The 18,643-nt window shown below is 43.1% G+C and overlaps 2 protein-coding genes and 2 non-coding genes across 5 annotated transcripts in view; 1 reads left to right on the plus strand and 3 right to left on the minus strand.

The window, feature by feature from the left end:
* Positions 1-18,643, minus strand: part of XPO5 (exportin 5) — a 55,014-nt gene that overhangs the window by 12,217 nt on the left and 24,154 nt on the right. The window contains exons 15-20 of one of the 2 annotated variants that reach the window (XM_024248103.3): positions 17,361-17,516; positions 15,971-16,012; positions 15,563-15,652; positions 14,142-14,341; positions 13,490-13,589; positions 12,456-12,637 (exon numbers count right to left, since the gene is read on the minus strand). In XM_024248103.3, the coding sequence (XP_024103871.1) occupies positions 12,456-12,637; positions 13,490-13,589; positions 14,142-14,341; positions 15,563-15,652; positions 15,971-16,012; positions 17,361-17,516 (770 nt within the window). The remainder of the gene's footprint in view (positions 1-12,455; positions 12,638-13,489; positions 13,590-14,141; positions 14,342-15,562; positions 15,653-15,970; positions 16,013-17,360; positions 17,517-18,643) is intronic. The other variant, XM_024248104.3, reaches the window with a different exon arrangement.
* On the minus strand, positions 218-12,448 carry LOC129059942 (small ribosomal subunit protein uS5-like). The gene has a single exon (XM_054557565.2). It carries the CDS (start codon positions 5,552-5,554, stop codon positions 4,745-4,747), a length of 810 nt encoding a protein of 269 aa, XP_054413540.2. The 5' UTR covers positions 5,555-12,448; the 3' UTR covers positions 218-4,744.
* LOC112134032 (U7 small nuclear RNA) lies at positions 8,045-8,106 on the minus strand. The gene has a single exon (XR_002915616.1). It is a non-coding gene; the product is annotated as a U7 small nuclear RNA (small nuclear RNA).
* Positions 10,033-10,159, plus strand: LOC112134054 (small Cajal body-specific RNA 15). The gene has a single exon (XR_002915638.1). It is a non-coding gene; the product is annotated as a small Cajal body-specific RNA 15 (non-coding RNA).

Here is an 18,643-nt window from a genome sequence, read left to right on the forward strand (position 1 = left end):
GCCCATCAACTCCTGGCAGGGGAAAGAAAAGAAGGTATAAATATCTGAATGCTCGCTGGAGGAGGGAACAGACTTGTACAGATAATTAGTATACAATACCTAAGATAAATTAACATGAGAACTAAACCCCAAGACAACAGGACAGTATCAGAGTCCAAAGCTAGAAAGCAAAATTCTTTTAAATCTGAGGTGGTCCCAGTAGTTTTTCGACCACCAGTGATATGGAATGAAATGTGTGCAACACTGTGGATTTACAGGTAGGAACACAGAGGAGGTAGTCATTTGCCCCATTTTTCAATGTTTTGTCTTAATTCCAAGAGCATGGACCTTGCAACGGCTGTTTGGACCTGATAGAGGAACACAATTCCCAACACATGCTGTCCCCCACCAAAATGACCTACCTGAGCAATTATGGGCTTTGAGTAAGGAGCAAGGACTGTGAACTTGATGCACCTGCTGTCCACAGCACTCTTACCTACTCACAGAAATGACCCCACTGAACAAACTGATGGCTACATGTTTAAGATGCAAACTGAAAACATCTTTTAGACCATGTTTAAACCTCCATAGTTTGTTCTTTTTGTTCTTGCTTAAGTCATTCTAGGCTGGGCTCGGTGGCTCACGCCTGTAATCCCAGCACTTTGGGAGGCCGAGGCCGGCGAATTACCTGAGGTCAGGAGTTCAAGACCAGCCTGGCCAATATAGTGAAACCCCGTCTCTACTAAAAATATAAAAATTAGATGAGTGTGGTGGTGCATGGGTATAATCCCAGTTACTTGGGAGGCTGAGGCAGGAGAATTGCTTGAACCCAGGAGGCAGAGGTTGTGGTGAGCCGAGATCATACCGCTGCACTCCAGCCTGGGCAACAGAGTGAGACTCCATCTCAAAAAAACCCCCCAAAGGCCAGGCGCGGTGGCTCAGGCCTGTAATCCCAGCACTTTGGGAGGCTGAGGCAGGTGGATCACAAGGTCATGAGATTGAGACTATCCTGGCTAACATGGTGAAACCCTGTGTCTACTAAAAATACAAAAAATTAGCCGGGCGTGGTGGTGGGTGCCTGTGGTCCCAGCTACTCGGGAGGCTGAGGCAGGAGAATGGTGTGAAACTGGGAGGTGGAGCTTGCAGTGAGCCAAGATTGCACCACTGCACTCTAGCCTGGGCAACAGAGCGAGACTCCGTCTCAAAAAACAACAACAAAAAAAACCCCAAAAAACAGAAGTCATTCTATGGCTGGGCCCAGTGGCTCACGCTTGTAATCCCAGCACTTTGGGAGGCCAAGGTGGGTGGATCATCTGAGGTCAGGAGTTCGAGACCAGCCTGGCCAACATGGTAAAACCCAGTCTCTACTAAAAATATAAAAATTAGCCAGGTGTGGTGGTGGGTACCAGGCGTGGTAGCTACAGGTTGAAGATGCAAACTGAAAACATCTTTTAGACCGTGTTTAAGCCTCCATAGTTTGTTCTTTTTGTGCTTAAGAAGTCATTCTAGAGGCCGGGCGTGGTGGATCACGAGATCAGGAGATTGAGACCATCCTGGCTAACACAGTGAAACCCCATCTCTACTAAAAATACAAAAGCAAAATTAGCTGGACATGGTGGTGGGCGCCTGTAGTCCCAGCTACTCGGGAGGCTGAGGTGGGAGAATGGCGTGAACCCGGGAGGCGGAGCTTGCAGTGAGCTGAAATCGTGCCACTGCACTCCAGCCTGGGTGACAGAGCGAGACTCCAACTCAAAAAAAAAAAAAAAAAGTCATTCTAGGCCGGACGCAGTGGCTCACACCTGTAATCCCAGCACTTTGGGAGGCCAAGGCCAGAGGATCACCTGAGGCCAGGAGATCAAGACCAGCCTGGCCAACACGGTGAAACCCTGTCTCTACTAAAAATATAAAAATTAGACGAGTATGGCGGTGCATGCCTGTAATCCCAGCTTCTCCGGAGGTTGAGGCAGGAGAATCACTTGAACCCAGGTGAGCCAAGATTGTGCCACTGCACTCCAGCTTGGGTGACAGAGCGAGACTCCCTCTCAAAAAAAAAGTCATTCACTACCCTGGCCAGGCACAGTGGCTCATGCCTATAATCCCAGCACTTTAGGAGGCCAAGGCAGACGGATCACCTGAGGTCAGGAGTTTGAGACCAGCCTGGCCAACACAGTGAAACCCTGTCTCTACTAAAAATATAAAAATTAGCCGGGCGTGGTGGTGCATGCCTATAATCCCAGCTACTTGGGAGGTCAAGGCATAAGAATCGCTTGAACCCAGGAGGCGGAAATTGCGGTGAGCCGAGATTGCGCCACTGCACTCCAGCCTGGGCAACAGAGTGAGACTCCATCTCAAGAAAAAAAAAAAAGTCATTCACTAACCTTATGCTGTAAATATGATCCAGAAGTTTTACTTTGGCCAGACGCGGTGGCTTATGCCTGTAATCCCAGCACTTTGGGAAGCCGAGGTGGGTGGATCACGAGGTCAGAAGTTCAAGACCAGTCCCTGGCCAACATAGTGAAACCCTCTCTACTAAAAATACAGAAATTAGCCAGGCATGTTGGCACATGCCTGTAAATCCCAGCTACTCAGGAGGCTGAGGCAGGAGAATCGCTTGAACCCGGGAGGCAGAGGTTGCAGTGAGCCAAGGTCGCGCCACTGCACTCCAGCCTGGACGACAGAGTGAGACTCTATCTCAAAAAAAAAAAAAAAAAGAAGCTTTACTTTTTGGGTTTTAAAACACCTGAAAATTTTTTTTGTGTGTGGTGGCTGGTAGGAATCTAATTGTTTTTTCTAACACGGTGAAACAGACAATATGGTGTCTGTCCTCGACAACTCAACTCTGCATAGAAAGCCAACTGTCCCAGCATTGAATAATTGATTTTTGTTTTGTTTTTTAAAGAGACAGGGTCTCACTCTACTGCCCAGGCTGGATTGCAGTGGTGTGATCATAGTTCACTGCAGCCTCAAACTCCTGGGCTCAAGTGGCCCTTCCACCTCAGGCTCCCGAGTAGCTGGGACTATAAGTGTGCACCACCACACGTGAATAATTAACACTTTTTTTTTTTTAGTAGAGAAAGGGTCTCTCTGTGTTGCCCAGGCTGGTCTCAAACTCCTGGCCCCAAGAGATCCTCCTGCCCTGGCCTCCTAAAGTGCTGAAATTATAGGCATGAGCCACTATTCCCAGCCATCTTTTTCTCACTAACTTTCATTACTTCTGTCGTAAATCAACCTGTAATACATACCTGGGAGTCTTTTAAAGGCACCTTTACTATTGTGTTGAACCCATCATCTAAAAGGATTATCTGCTAAAAAACTGAACTGGTATGAGGTCAGTTTTCTAGATCAGAGGTCACATTAGTACATGTTTTAAGCTTGGCCAGCAATATGGTGTCTGCCCTCGACAACTCAACTCTGCATTGAAGCACAATAGCAGCCATAAACAGTAGGTAAATGAATGGCCACGGTGTGTTCCAATAAAAGTTTACTTACAAACATGTGGAGACTTGCATTTGGTCCTCAGGCTGCAGAGTGCCATATGTCCTCTAGACATATTCACATATAACAAAATAACAAAATAACGGAAAGTAGACTAGATCAAACAATACTCCAGAGATGCAATCATCAAAATTTCACCAGGGGAAACTCTGGAAATACAAGTCTACCTTTTTCAACAAATAAATTGAAAAGAAAAAGAGGGCCAGGCATGGTGGCTCACGGCTGTATTCCCAGCACTTTGGGAGGCTGAGGCAGGTGGATCAGTTGAGCCCAGGAGTTCGAGACCAGCCTGGGTAACATGGCAAAACCCTGTATCTACTAAAAATACAAAATAGCCAGGCTTGGTGGCGCACACCTGTAATCCCAGCTACTCGAGAGGCTGAGGCAGGAGAATCGCTTGATCCCGGGAGGCGCAGGGTGCAGTGAGCTGAGATAGCACCAGTGCACTCCAGCATGGACGACAGAGCAAGACTGTCTCAAAAAAAAAAAAAAAAAAAGGCAAGGAACTTATAAATTTAGAGCCTAAGAGACATCTTTTTTTTTTGGAAACAGAGATTTGCTCTGTCACTCAGGCTAGAGTACAATGGGGTGATCTCAGCTCACTACAACCTCCGCCTGCTGGGTTCAAGTGATTCTTGTGCCTCAGCCTCCCAAGTAGCTGAGACTACAGGTGCGTACCACCACACCTGGTTACTTTTTTTAATTTTTAGTAGAGATGGGGTTTTGTCATGTTGGCCAGGTTGGTCTCAAACTCTTAGCCTCAAGGATCCGTCTGCCTCGGCCTACCAAACTGCTGAGATCACAAGCGTGAGGCACCACGCTAAGCCTAATTTAGTGACTAAGAGATATCTTATATATAAACCTTGTGTGGATAAACAGAAAAAAGGAAAACACTGGTGATATTTGAATACTGATTGTATACTGGATATTGAATTACTAGTAGTATTTTGAGATATAACAATAGAAATGTGGTTATATTAAAAACACTTATTACTAGCTCCATATTGCTTTTGATTTGGGATTTTTGTCTCTATGTTTACAAGTGATTTAGGTCTATAATTTTCCTCTTTGGTACTGTTAATGTTTGGTTTTGGTATCAAAATAAATAAGCCTCATAAAATGAGTTATGGAGCACTACATTTTTCTTTCTTTTTTTTTTTTTTCACGCTTAATTCACTTTATTTTTCTTGTATAAAAACCCTATGTTGTAGCCACAGCTAGAGCCTGGGTCTGCTGCACGGAGACTCTGGTGTGGGTCTTGACAAGGTGGTCAGTGAATTCCTGATAGGGAGACTTGGTAAATAAATACAGTCTCCTTCCAGAGGTCGGGGGTCAGGCAGCTGTAGGTCTTAGAAATGGCATCAAAGGTGGCCTTGGCGAAGTTGCCCAGGGTGGCAGTGCAGCCCCGGGCTGAGGTGTAGCAGTCATTGATACCAGCCATCATGAGCAGTTTCTTGGGCACAGGTGCAGAGACGATGCCAGTGCCCCTGGTTGCAGAGATGAGGCGCACCAGCATAGAGCCACAGCGGCCTGTCACCTTGCAAGGGATGGTGTGGGGCTTGCCGATCTTGTTCCCCCAGTAGCCTCTGCGCACAGGGACAATGGAGAGCTTAGCCAGGATGATGGCCCCACGGATGGCGGTGGCCACCTCCCTGGAGCACTTAACACCCAGACCGACGTGGCCATTGTAGTCCCTGATAGCAACAAACGCCTTGAACCTGGTGTGCTGGCCAGCACAGGTCTGCTTCTGCACTGGCATAATCTTCAAAACCTCATCCTTGAGAGAGGCCCCCAGGAAAAAGTCAATGATCTCTGATTCCTTAATGGGCAGGGAGAAGAGATAGATCTCCTCCAGGGACTTGATCTTCATGTCCTTGACCAAGCGGCCCAGCTTGGTGATGGGCATCCACTCCTTATCCTTGGCCTTGCCTCTACGAGCTCCGCGGCCTTGGCCCCGGCCCCGTCCATGGCCACAACCCCGGCCCCGGATGCCACTGCCAAAACCTCCGTGGAAGCCACCGCGGTTCCCCATCCCAGGGCCACCAGGGCCTCCGGCCCCCCGCCGCTGCACCGGCGTCATCCGCCATTTGGTGTTTTCTCGGAGAAGAAGCTACATTTTTCTATTCTTGGGAATAGTTTGTCTAAGAGATAAATTATCTGATCCTTGAAGGTCTGGGAGAACTCCCATGTAAAATCATTTAGACCTGGAGTTTTTTGGTCTAATTTAACTACTACCAATATAATTAATATGAAGTTTATATCTCTTTAGGTTTTCTATCTTGTTGAGTTAGAATAAGTTACATTTCCCTAGAAATTATCCATTTTTAAATATTTTATTTTTAAAAATAGAAGACAGGGCTGGGCACAGTGGCTCACGCCTATAATCTCAACACTTGGGGAGGCCAAGACGGGCGGATCACCTGAGATCAGGAGTTTGAGAACCAGCCTGGCCAACATGATGAAACCCTGTCTCTACTGACGATACAAAATTAGCTGGGCAGGGTGGCGCACGCCTGTAACCCCAGTACTTTGAGAGGCCAAGGAGGGGGGATCACCTGAGGTCAGGAGTTCAAGACCAGGCTGGCAAACATGGTGAAACCCTGTCTCTACTGAAGATACAAAATTAGCCAGGCTGGGCGGATCACGAGGTCAGGAGATCGAGACCATCCTGGCTAACATGGTGAAACCCCATCTCTACTAAAATTACAAAAAATTAGCTGGGCGAGGTGGCGGGCGCCTGTAGTCCCAGCTACTTGGGAGGCTGAGGCAGGAGAATGGTGTGAACCCGGGAGGCAGAGCTTGCAGTGAGCCGAGATGGCGCCACTGCACTCCAGCCTGGGCGACAGAGCGCGACTCCATCTCAAAATAAATAAATAAAATTAGCCAGGCATGGTGGCACACGCCTGTAATCCCAGCTACTCAGGAGGCTGAGACAGGAGAAGCGCTTGAACCTGGGAGGTAGAGGTTGAAGTGAGCTGAGATCATGCCTTTGCATGCCAGCCTGGGCAACAAGAGTGACACTCTGTTTCAAAAAAAATAAATTAAAAAATCGAGATGGGGTCTTGCTATGTTGCCCAGGCTGGTCTCCCAACAATGTTCCTGCTGTGGCCTCCCAAAGTGCTGAGATTACAGGCATGAGCCAACATGCCCAGCCCCATTTTTCTTAAGCTTTTGAATTTACTGATGTTATCACTGGTATTTTCAAAGAACCAGCTTTATTTTTATTAAAATTTTAAAAAATTGAGGCATAATTCACATAACATAAAACTAACCACTTTAGGAGTACTATTCAGCCATAAAAAAAAAAAAAAAAAAAAAAGAGATCTTGTCATTTGCAACAATATGGATGGCACTGGAGGTCATTATGCTAAGTGAAATAAGCCAGGCACAGAAAGACACATCACATGTTCTCACTCTTTATGGAATCTAAAAATTAAAACAATTCAACTCATGGACATAGAGAGTGTAAGGATGGTTAGCAGAGGGGCTGGGGAGGGTAGTGGTGGGTTAGGGGTAAGGTAGGGATGGTTAATGGGTACAAAAAACCCAGAAAGAATGAATAAGATCTAGTATTTCCTAGCACAATAGGGTGACTATAGTCAATAATAATTTTGATTGTACATTTAAAAAGTTTAACTGCAGTTGACTATAACTGGATTGTTTGTAACACAAAGGATAAATGCTTGAGGGGATGGATACCCCATTTTAATTGATGTGATTATTATGCATTGCATGCCTGTGTCAAAACATCTTATGTACCCCATAAATATATGTATGTACTGTGTACCCACAAAACTTTAAAAAACTAACAAAAAAATCCCCACCAAAACCTAACCATTTTAAAGTTCACAATTCAGTGGTATTTAATACTTTCAAAGGGTTGCATAAATAACCTCTACCTGGTTCCAAAATGTTTCCATTGCCCCCAAAATAACTGCCAGGCCCATTAAGCAGTAGCAGTTGATCTACACTTTCTTCTCCTCTCCAACCTAAGGCAATCGCCAATGTACTTTCTGTCTCTATGGATTTACACTACTCTAGATATTTCATAAAAATGAAATCATACAATATATGGCCTTTTTGTGTCTGGCTTCTTTCACTTAGCATAATGTTTTGCAGGTTTATCCACAGTGTAGTAATTATCAGTACTTCATTTTGTAAGTACTGTAGTAATCCAATACTTTTTTTCTTTTTTGAGATAGAGTCTCATTCTTTCTCCCAGGCTGGAGTGCAGTGGCGCAATCTTAGCTCACTGCAACCTCCATCTCCTGGGTTCAAGTGATTCTCCTGCATCAACCTTTTGAGTAGCTGGGATTACAAGCATGCACACCACCACACCTGGCTAATTTCTGTATTTTTAGTAGAGATGGGGTTTCACCATGTTGGCCACACTGGTCTTGAACTCTTGACCTCAAGTGATCTGCCTAAGGCCTTAGCCTCCCAAAGTGCTAGGATTACAGGCATGAGCCACTGCACCTGGCCGATTTTAGAAATCCAGTGTGTATTTTATACTTACAGTTCATCTCAATTCAGGCTAGTCATTTTTATTTTTTAATTTTTTTTTTTTCTAAGGAGCTTTCCAGCGAAAACTGGAAAGCCTACCAGACCAATTCTGAAAGTACAGTAACACTTGACTAGTAATACTTCAAGTGCTCAATAGTTTCATATGGCTAGTGGCTTCCATGCTGGAAAGCACAGCTTCAACACCTTCTATTATCAGATTATTTGACGCAGGAGGTGCTATGAATACCTTGCCACATTCTTAAGGAAAGCAAACTTTCCTCTACTAAAAAAATAGTAATTTATTTATTTTTCAATTTTTTTTTTTTTGAGATGGAGTCTTACCCTGTTGCCCAGGCTGGAGTATGGTAGCATGATCTCAGCTCACTGCAACCTCCGCCTCCCAAGTTCAAGCGATTCTCCTACCTCAGCCTCCTGAGTAGCTGGGATTACAGGCACCTGCCACCATGCCCAGCTAATTTTTCTGTTGTTGTTGTTGGTATTTTGAGTAGAGACGGGGTTTCACCATGTTGGCCAGGCTGGTCTCAAACTCATGACCTCAAGTGATTCACCTGCTTCAGCCTCCCAAAGTGCTTGGATTACAGGCATGAGCCACTGTGCCCAGCCAAAAATAGTAATTTAAAACTCCCAACTCCAGCATATAACTGGTGGGAATATAAATTAGTATAATCACTTTAAAAAACAGGTTGCATCTATAAAAACAGAAAATACACTTTTCTTATAAGCTAGGAATTCTACTCCTATGTGTGTATCCAACAGAAATTATGTATATATGTTCACCAAAACGTATTTGACATAAGAATGTCAACAGCAGCATGATTTGTAATATTAAAATATCACCCAAAAGTCCACCAAGGCTGAATAGTTACAGTATATTCACACAATGAAATATCATACAAGCAAGGAGAACAAAAAAAAAACACAAGTACATGCATGCAGTAACATGGATGATCCTCAGAAACAAAATATTGAGCGAAAGGAAGGCAGACACCAAAAGGTGCATACTTCTGATTTCATTTTCATAAAGTTCAAAAACCTGGACAAAATGTTAAAAGTCAGAATAGTGGGCCAGGTGAGGTGGCTCACATTTGTTATCCCAGCACTTTAGGAGGTTGAGATGGGAGTATCTCTTGAGCCCATGAGTTCAAGACTAGCCTCGGCAACATAGAGAGAACCTGTCTCTACCAAAAAGTTAAAAATTAGCTGGGCATGGCTGCTGACGGCTGTAGTCCTAGCTACTCAGGAGGCTGAGGTGGGAGGACTGCTTGAGCCCATGAGGTCGAGGCTGTAGTGAGCCGTGATCGCAACACTGCACCCCAACCTGGGTGACAGAATAAGACCCTGCCTCAAAAGTAAGTAAGTAAATAAATAAATAAATAAATACAAATCAGAATAGTAGTTATCTTTGAGGAGCAGGTAATTACTGAAAGGAGGTATTGGGTAAAGTTGCTTCTTGATCTGAGTGCTGATTACATGAATGTGTCCACTTTGTGAAAATTCATCTACACACACTCACAAGTTATACCCTTTTCTACATAAATGTTACACTTCAAGATAAAATTTATTTAATTTTTTTTTCTTTTTTGAGACGGAGTCTTCCCTGTTGCCCAGGGACAGGGAAGACTCTTCCCTGTGATCTTGGCTCACTGCAACCTCTGCCTCCCGGGTTCAAGCAATTCTCCTGCCTCAGCCTCCCGAGTAGCTGGGATTACAGGCGCCTGCCACCATGCCCGGCTAATTTTTGTATTTTTAGTAGAGATGGGGTTTCACCATGTTTATTGGGCTGGTCTCGAACTCCCGACCTTAAGTGATCCATGCGCCTTGGCCTCCCACAGTGCTGGGATTACAGGTGTGAGCCACCGTGCCCAGCCAATAAAATTTACTAAAAAAGCAAAACTCTAATAGCTTCAGCTACACACTATTCAAGCAATCAACTCAATCATTACATGCTAGGCATTTTTCAAAATGCCTTTTGATTGATTTTTGGAATTCTCTAAAAGCACTGAACTCTTAGAAAAATATCAAAATGATAACTATCTGAAGACTAAGAAAATAGAGTCCTTAAAGTCAAGCTGACTCTGCTGTTAGCCTCCTAAATGAAAAGATAGACAGAACAGGTCTTGTTTACAAAATAAATTCAAGACCTACTTATCTACCGACAGCAATTATACATTTTCCATTGTCTTTCTATAGAAAATAGGAGTAGTAAATTTACAGAGGAAAAAACTGGAGAAAGACATAGTGAACACATGAGAATCTTGCTCTACTGACTGATAGGAAGGTGACCAGAAACTGAAAAGAGATTATACTTTTTTAAAAAAAGAAAATTATATAAAAAATGATAACCATACTGTTGTCTTGTGGCCTCTAGACCCAACCAGAAATGAACCCTGTTTCCACGTCTGGGTTGGCCACATAGATTCTGGCCACAGGCCTAAAAAGGCCTAGTTGATTAGCTTCTTGCCCTATGATCTCCATCACTTTCACATTTCTCTAGCTGCAGAAGAACCTTGTGGTTTTAAAAAACATCACTATGGGGCTAGGTGTGGTGGCTCACACTTGTAATCCTAGCACTCTGGGAGACTGAGGCAGGCTCAGCTGTCCGAGACCAGCCTGGGCAACATGGCAAAACCCCATCTCTATTAATAAAAACATCATGATGGAAATAAGCCTTTCCTTGACTGAATGTTTAACCCTCTCAGTACAAGTCCTACTTCTTTTCAGAGACCTCTTTCCTCCTTTTGAAATCAAAAGAAAATATTATTATTTATTTATTTATTTATTTTGAGATGGAAGTCTCACTCTGTCGCCCAGGCTGGAGTGCAGTGGCGTGATCTTAGCTCACTGCAATCTCCGCCTCCCGGGTTCAAGCAATTCTCCTCCCTCAGCCTCTCGAGTAGCTGGGATTACAGGCATGTATCACCATGCCCAGCTAATTTTTGTATTTTTAGTAGAGATGGGGTTTCATCATGTTGGCCAGGCTGGTCTCAAACTCCTGACCTCAAGTGATCGACCCACCTTGGCCTCCCAAAGTGCTAGGATTACAGGTGTGAGCCACTGCACCCGGCCAAAATATTGTCTATTTCCACAGACATGTCCACAATGACAACTTTATCAGACACTCCAGCCCTCCAATTTGTCAACATTAACTTAAAATCTTTGGTTCTTAGGCTTCAGGTCTTGGGTGTCTATTCCCAGGAGAGTTTCACTGAGACATGAATAATTTGGTTTGCCCAGTTGAGACTGCTTTTACTCCCTGGAGAAGGGGCCAAAAAGTACTAAAACAGAGCTCTAACAATGTAATTTAAAAATCCTGTGAGAGGCCAGGTGTGGTGGCTCACTCCTGGAGTCCCAGCACTTTGGGAGGCCGAGGTGGACTGATCACTTGAGGCCAGGAGTTCGAGACCAGCCTGGCTAACATGGCGAAGCCCTGTCTCTACTAAAAATACAAAAATTAGCCGGGAGTGGTGGTGCACACCTGTAGTCCCAGCTACTTGGGTGGCTGAGGCAGGAGAATCGCTTAAGCCTGTGAGGGGGAGGTTGCAGTGAGCCAAGATTGTGCCACTGCACTCCCAGCCTGGGTGACAGAGTGAGACTCTGTCTCAAAAAAAAAACAAGAACAAAAAACAATCCTGTGAGATACAAAAGGCACTCTTTGGCCAATACCTGAATTATATAAAAAGCCTATCTTTTCACTTAGAGAGCATCCCTGAGTCATCAGATATCTATCTAGTAACTGATAAGCCTATACTGGCCTACTTCCACTTGACTATATTAACTCATGTGATCTAAAACAGTGATTCTGAATGTTTAATGTGTATATAAACCACTGGGCATCTAGTTAAAATGCAGATTCTGATTTAGTATGTCTGGGGTGGGGCCTTGATTCTGCCTTTGAAATAAGCTCTCAGGTGATGCTAATGCTACTGGTCTTAGGACTCAGCTTTGAGAACCAAGGACCTAGCAAACTCAGATGAAAAATTTATAATTCCTTTGTTTAGCATGTTCAGCCAGCAGTTGTTTGGTTCATCTGAGCTCAGACTCAGTATTGATAAATTCAGATTAGCTCATATGAATACCACCCAGAGAAGCACCATCATAGAAGGCAACTGCCCTGCTCCCAGTGAGCAATTCCTTTACTAAAAAATTCAGACCAAATAAAACTTACAAGTAAAAATAGGGATGAAGTATAAAGAAATGGAAGAACAACAAAGAGGAGGCTCAAAATGGGCAAAGCCCTTTTGGGATTATCCCCTTGGGTTCACACGGAAATTAAGATTTATGCAAGTGAGAGCTGATGTTATTTTTTTTAAAACTGAGACACCCTCTAGAAAGAAATAAGACTTAAATCAATCTCTCATTAATACCGCTAAGATATGAAGACATATAAACAGACTAAACTTTTGAAATTTTTAAGGTAAAGTAAAAAACAACAGAGAAAAGCCATTATTCTGACTCACCTTATAAGCGCAAGCAAATTGTCAAGAAGTTTCAGAATCTGCTCTGTGCAGGGGTTACGGAAGATTGGATTTCCACTGGATGTATAACCCACCACAAATCCCCCAGCTTTGGCCTCTTCTATGTCAGTGGGCCAGCAAGTTCGTTTCACAACACCCAGAATGCTGTATACACAAAAGCTCATCTATAGAAAAATAAGAATGACAGATAAATATAAAAAGGAAAAAAAAAAGACAAAGTACTGTTAGATATATTCAAGGTTCTGGCAAAAGTGACACAGAAGCCAGAGAGAATGAAATAATCCTCTGCTCCCCGGCAATCCCCCATCCCTTCCTTTAAGGTGAAGTCCAAGAGGGATCCTCTCACTGCCATTTTCAGGGCCAGTGGTAGGCTCTGGAAACTTCCCTTGCAGTAAGCTGTCTTTCTAGGAGCTGCAGTGACCCACCCACAGGACCCTGAGGAGAAGGTGGCTTAGATATGATCCAAAACAAAGTGTTTAAAATGCCATCATTTCATCTTCTTTGAGTTGACCCTTATTGGGCCTTGACAGCTAGTGTCCTAATCCCCCCTCACGGTACTCTGAATCAACCTACTACTTGCCAGGTTAATTAATGGGACTTGTGCCATAATGCAGCCAGGAACAATGCTTATTTAAATAGCAAAGCACTGAAAAATCTCAGGTTTGCAAGTTAAGCCATCACTTAAGACTTTACATGCCAGAGAGCAATGGCAGGGAGGACTCACCCTGCTGACCAAGTTCTGACCTACTTCCTCATTAGACCTTCAGTCTTCAGAGCTATTTAGAGATCCTTAAAGCCAAAATAATGACTTCATAGAAAAGACCATCTGCTCTGCTGTGGGAACTAACTCAAGAATTCAAGACTAAAGAAGAAAAGAAAGGAGAAGCTTAGGGAAGTGGAGACTCCCACGTTTCTCACCAGTATAGAAAAAACAAATCTATGAGAAACTTGACAAAAGACAACACCCTACTCCTACCCATGGCCAATGCCACTTCCCATTCCCAGGAAAGTCTTACTCGTGCACGGTTTAAGCCACAGGGATCCTCCAGGCCTGGGTCACAGCTCTTCTGATCTGTACCCACATATGCAATGAAAGCATCAACATCTGACAGCACTCTGAAGGTTGGAGGGGGAAAAACAAGTTATATCATGATTTTAAACAAGGACAGTTTCTTCCACAGGAGTTAACAGGCTATCATTATTTGGCCCTTAAGAGCAGTTTTTATAGTGAGAGGAGTATAATCATACTAATTGTCAGCTGTCATTTGAAGGTTTAAATTTCCCTTCCCACTCTCAAATATTATTAGTAACAATTTAAGAGTTAAAAAAGAATATAATCTTCAAAATATAAAGAAAATAATTTCTCTACTGTGTGAGCACAGATAAGTGTCTGTGTGGTTGTATGGCCCTTCCTAGCTGTTCTCATTTCTCTAAATGTGCTGGTGCTGCAATGCAGACACCACAGGAGTCTCAGTCTGTGCCCTCCCCACCCACAATCTAATTGAACCAGAGATTAAATTACAAAAGACTGCTTTTAGAGAACTTCAGATATCATGGATAATGCCATCACACTTCAATATCCTTAACCCCTACCCCACCCTGGGCCTAGCTCTTAAACCAAAATGGGTGCTTGAGTATAGTAAGAGTGAGGGCAAGGATCTCCTTTACCTGTGCATGTCTTGAGAAAGCCAGATGCTGGCCACTGGTGCCATCAGCTCCTCTAGGAACACCTTCTGACGCTCGTAGTTCTTAAATTGGTTGCTAATGAGAACCAGGGCTTCCATGAGGGCACATTTCTCCATTTGTGTCAGGAGTAGCTCATTGGAGAGGAGCTGCTTCACATGGTTATAAAGCATGTCAAAATTGGGCTACAGATCAAAAAGAAAAAAAGCCAGAGGTAGTAAAGGTCTGATTTTCAAGGACAGGTGGCTCACTCAAGGAAGAAAGAAGAAAACCAAAGCAGTCCCAGGAAAGTCAGGCCTATAAGGTTATTATTTGGTAATTCTGTTATATGTCTTTATTTTGCCTAAATAAGCAAGGCAATTTAGGCAGAAGGTAGTCTTGTCTTGAGTATTTGGATAACTGCACTTTCCCATACTACAACTGTGAAAAGATCAGCTTGTTTTATATATATATATATTTAAATATCTGTTTATATATATGTTTATATATATGTTATATATGTTTTATATATCTATATCTATATATCTACATATCTATATCTGTATATCTATATCTACATATCTATATATATCTATCTATCTAGATATAGATATCTAGATCTATATCTGTATCTATCTAGATCTAGATCTAGATCTATATCTATATGGAGATAACTGCTGTGCATTCAGAGAAGAAATTTCTAGATAATTTGTAATCTGGAGTAATGTTAAATTTCTTATAACCCCATGCCCCGAAAAGGGTTGTGATTTGCATCTCCTTTTCTCAATATCAGGCACATCATTTGGCAATAGTAATTAAGATCATCACATAGTAAAGAGTTGTAGAATTATAGGGGTAAACTTAGTAATCTATATGGCAGAGAACTATTTGTATTTTGAAGACAGATTACATTTGCCATCACATTTCTAACTATACTACTAAGTATACTAAGAAAACACCAATTCAAGAATGTTTGTTTATTTATTTATTTATTTATTTATTTATTTATTTAATTTATTTTTGAGATGGAGTTTCACTCGTTGCCCAGGCTGGAGCAATGGCGCAATCTTGGCTTACTGCAACCTCCGCCTCCTGAGTTCAAGTGATTCTCCTGCCTCAGCCTCCTGAGTAGCTGGGATAACAGGCATGCACCACCATGCCCAGCTAATTTTTTGTACTTTTAGTAGAGACGGGATTTCACCATGTTGTCCAGGCTGGTCCCGAACTCCTGGCTTCAGGTGATCTACCCACCTCAGTCTCCCAAAGTGTTGGGATTACAGGTGTGAGCCACCATGCCCAGCCAAGGATGCTTATATGATGCAAAACTACAGTTTCTAGTTTTTTCTTTATGTGAGGTACACTGAAAGCTGGATTTACACACAAATGTAACCAAACTTGGCTACTTCAGCCAGGGTCCAGCAGCTTACCAGCACAAGCTGGGGGTAGTCACGACACATCTTGATGATGGAGGAACAAGCGTGCCTCCTCACATTCCTCACCGCCCGGGTTCTGGGGGCCTGAAAAGAGACGTTCAACAAACTCGGAGCTGCTTTTAATATAATATATAGGTGCTGCATAGACTCATGTAAATGTCTCAGTCAGGGGCAAATTCACAATGATTTTTCACAACCCTAAGAGTATAATGGAGTAACATAGCCACCAAGAATCCATGTTTCCTGTGTGCCCTATAGTGTCTCTAAGGCAAAACAACATATATGATAATCTACCGCCTTTACTACCCCCTCCCATTTATATAAAAATATAAACTGAGTATCAGGTATTCATACATTTGTACTCAAGAAGTTAGAATCTATTGGTTTAATTAATGGTCTTACCTTACTTTCTTCAACAGTTTCAAAAGTGACAGATGAAAATAGCTAAGGGAGAGGAGGAAAAAAGGTCACTCATGTTTGTTTGTTTATTTGTTTTAGAGATGAGATCTTGCTATGTTGCCCAGACTAGACTTGAATTCCTGGGCTCAACTGATTTTCCTGCTTTAGGCTTCTGAGTAGCTGGGACTACAGGCATGAGTTATTCATATTGTCCATTTTCTCAGATAACCTCTACAAGAGTCATCGGAGTCACAATGTTACCATCAAAACATTTTACAATAGGGTCCCAGAACAATTCATGCCATCACCCAAGCACTTGGCTATGGAAACGCCTCTCTCTTCTTTTTATCAAAAGTTGTATGATCTATCCCCTCGATTCCATTTCATTATTTCCCATTTACTCCTCATTCCAATGAAATATGGCTGCTTCCTTGGCCACTATTATGGAATTAAACTCAGACAAGGGTGTAGTCAAGAAACTCACTGGACATTCTCCAACTCAAAGAATTTGCAACAAATGAGCCAAGTCCTACTGGTCTTATGACACAACATCTTCTTCATTTCTCTGGCTCTTTTTCCTTCTGTGGGGGCTTCTCATTTTTTTCTCCACTCCTCCAATGATGGTGATTCACTACGTTCCTCGCTTGACTCACATATCTCCTAACTCTACATATATAATCACTTCAGTAAGACTTCACTTTTAGTCGTGGGACTTCTATGATGATGATGCTTTAATTTTATCTTGTTACTTTCTAGAGTCTAGATCTTCAACCTCAAATAGCCAATTTATTGTGAGATGTCTCCATAAAGATCGTCTACGTATTCTTCAAACACAGTATTCCAAAATACTCACTGCTTTCTCTTCTTTACTCTTGTTCTCCTTCGTGATCTGGTATTCTGACTCAGGGAGTGGCTCTATCACCCACCTAGTCAACTGAACTGGAAACCTGGAAAGTGTTCCTTCCTCTCATAAATCCCCTCCCTGCCCGACAGCACACTCTAATACTCTCTTTTATACAAGTCTTCATTGCAGTGCCATATAGGTAACATTAACTGTTTTTGTGCCTTTCTTCCCAGAGTGTTCCTAAGAGTGAGGCACTAGCATGGTACCTGATCCACAATAAGTACGGAGTAGATATTTAATAAATGAATAAATAGCTGTGTTTATTGGTTTGCCTCACATAATTTTAAAAATAATTAGCCTAGGCCAGGCACGGTTGTGCATGCTTGTAGTCTCAGCTACTCAGAAGGGTGAGGTGTGAGGATCCCTTGAGACTAGTAATTTGAGTCCAGCCTGGGCAATGTAGCAAGATCCTGTCTCCAAAAAATAAAATAAATAAAAATTAACTTAGAAATGTTAAAATAAAATTTACAAAGGAGATGGGCTTTATACCTTAGAGAAGACCTGGGGCAGGAACTCTGGTCTGTAGGTGACAAATGGAAAGAGTGCGGAGACATTAGTAAGGACGCAGGACAGAATGAGGGGATCCTTGGTATCAAAGTTCAGAACCATCTGCAATAGCTCTATTCCATCATTAACAGGAATTTCCTGTAACAAAGACATAAAACAGGTTGACGTGGCTGCCTCCACTCAGAAATAACCATTTTGGCTACATTTTATTTTCATCTTTTAAAGAGACAGGGTCTCATTCTGTCACCTACGTTGGAGTGCGCAGTGGCAAAATCATCGCTCACTGTAACCTCAAACTCTTGAGCTCAAGGGATCCTCCTGCCTTAGCCTCCTGAGTAGCCAGGACTACAGGTGGGCACCACCACGCCTGGATACTTTTTAAAATTTTTGTAGAGATGTTGTAGAAGTGTTATGTCGACCAGGCTGGTCTCAAACTCCTGGTTTCAAGTGATCCTACAGCCTCAGCCTCCCAAGTAGGTGGGACTACTGGCGCGCACCACCATGCCTGGCTAATTTTTTTAATTTTTAGTAGAGATGAGGTCTCACTATATTGTCCAGGCTGGTCTCAAACTCCTAGGTTCAAACATTCCTCCCATCTTGGCCTCCCAAAGTGTTGGGATTATAAGTGTGAACCACCGTACTCAACTGTGTGTGCCCTTCTTACCATCTTCTCAGCAGTGTATTATTCCCTAAAACCTCTTAAATTTTATATTTCTTCAACTGATCAAGAGGCTGAATGTTTTTCATATTTATCAGCTACTTTATTTATATATCACTCTTGGTTGCCCAGTGCAATGGCACGATCTCAGCTCACTGCAACCTCCACCTCCTGGGTTCAAGTGATTCTCCTGCCTCAGCCTCCTGAGTAGCTGGGATTATAGGCACCCACCACCATGCCTGGCTAATTTTTGTATTTTTAGTAGAGACAGGGTTTCGCCATGTTGACCAGGCTGGTCTTGAACTTCTGACCTCAGGTGACCCACCCACCTTAGCCTCCAAGTGCTGGGATTACAGGCCTGAGCCACTGCACCCCACCCTTTTCTTTTTTTTTTAAGACAGAATCCCACTCTGTCACACAGGGTGGAGTGCACTGGCGTGATCTTGGCTCACTGCAGTCTCTGCCTCCTGGGTTCAAGCGATTCCTGTACCTCAGCCTCCCAAGTAGCTGAGATTACAGACGTGCACCAGCATGCCCAGTTAATTTTTGTGTTTTTAGTAGAGACAAGGTTTCACCATGTTGGCCAGGCTGGTCTGGAACTCCTGAA

This window comes from Pongo abelii, chromosome 5 (genome assembly GCF_028885655.2).
Source record: "Pongo abelii isolate AG06213 chromosome 5, NHGRI_mPonAbe1-v2.0_pri, whole genome shotgun sequence".
NCBI classification, from domain to species: domain Eukaryota; kingdom Metazoa; phylum Chordata; class Mammalia; order Primates; family Hominidae; genus Pongo; species Pongo abelii.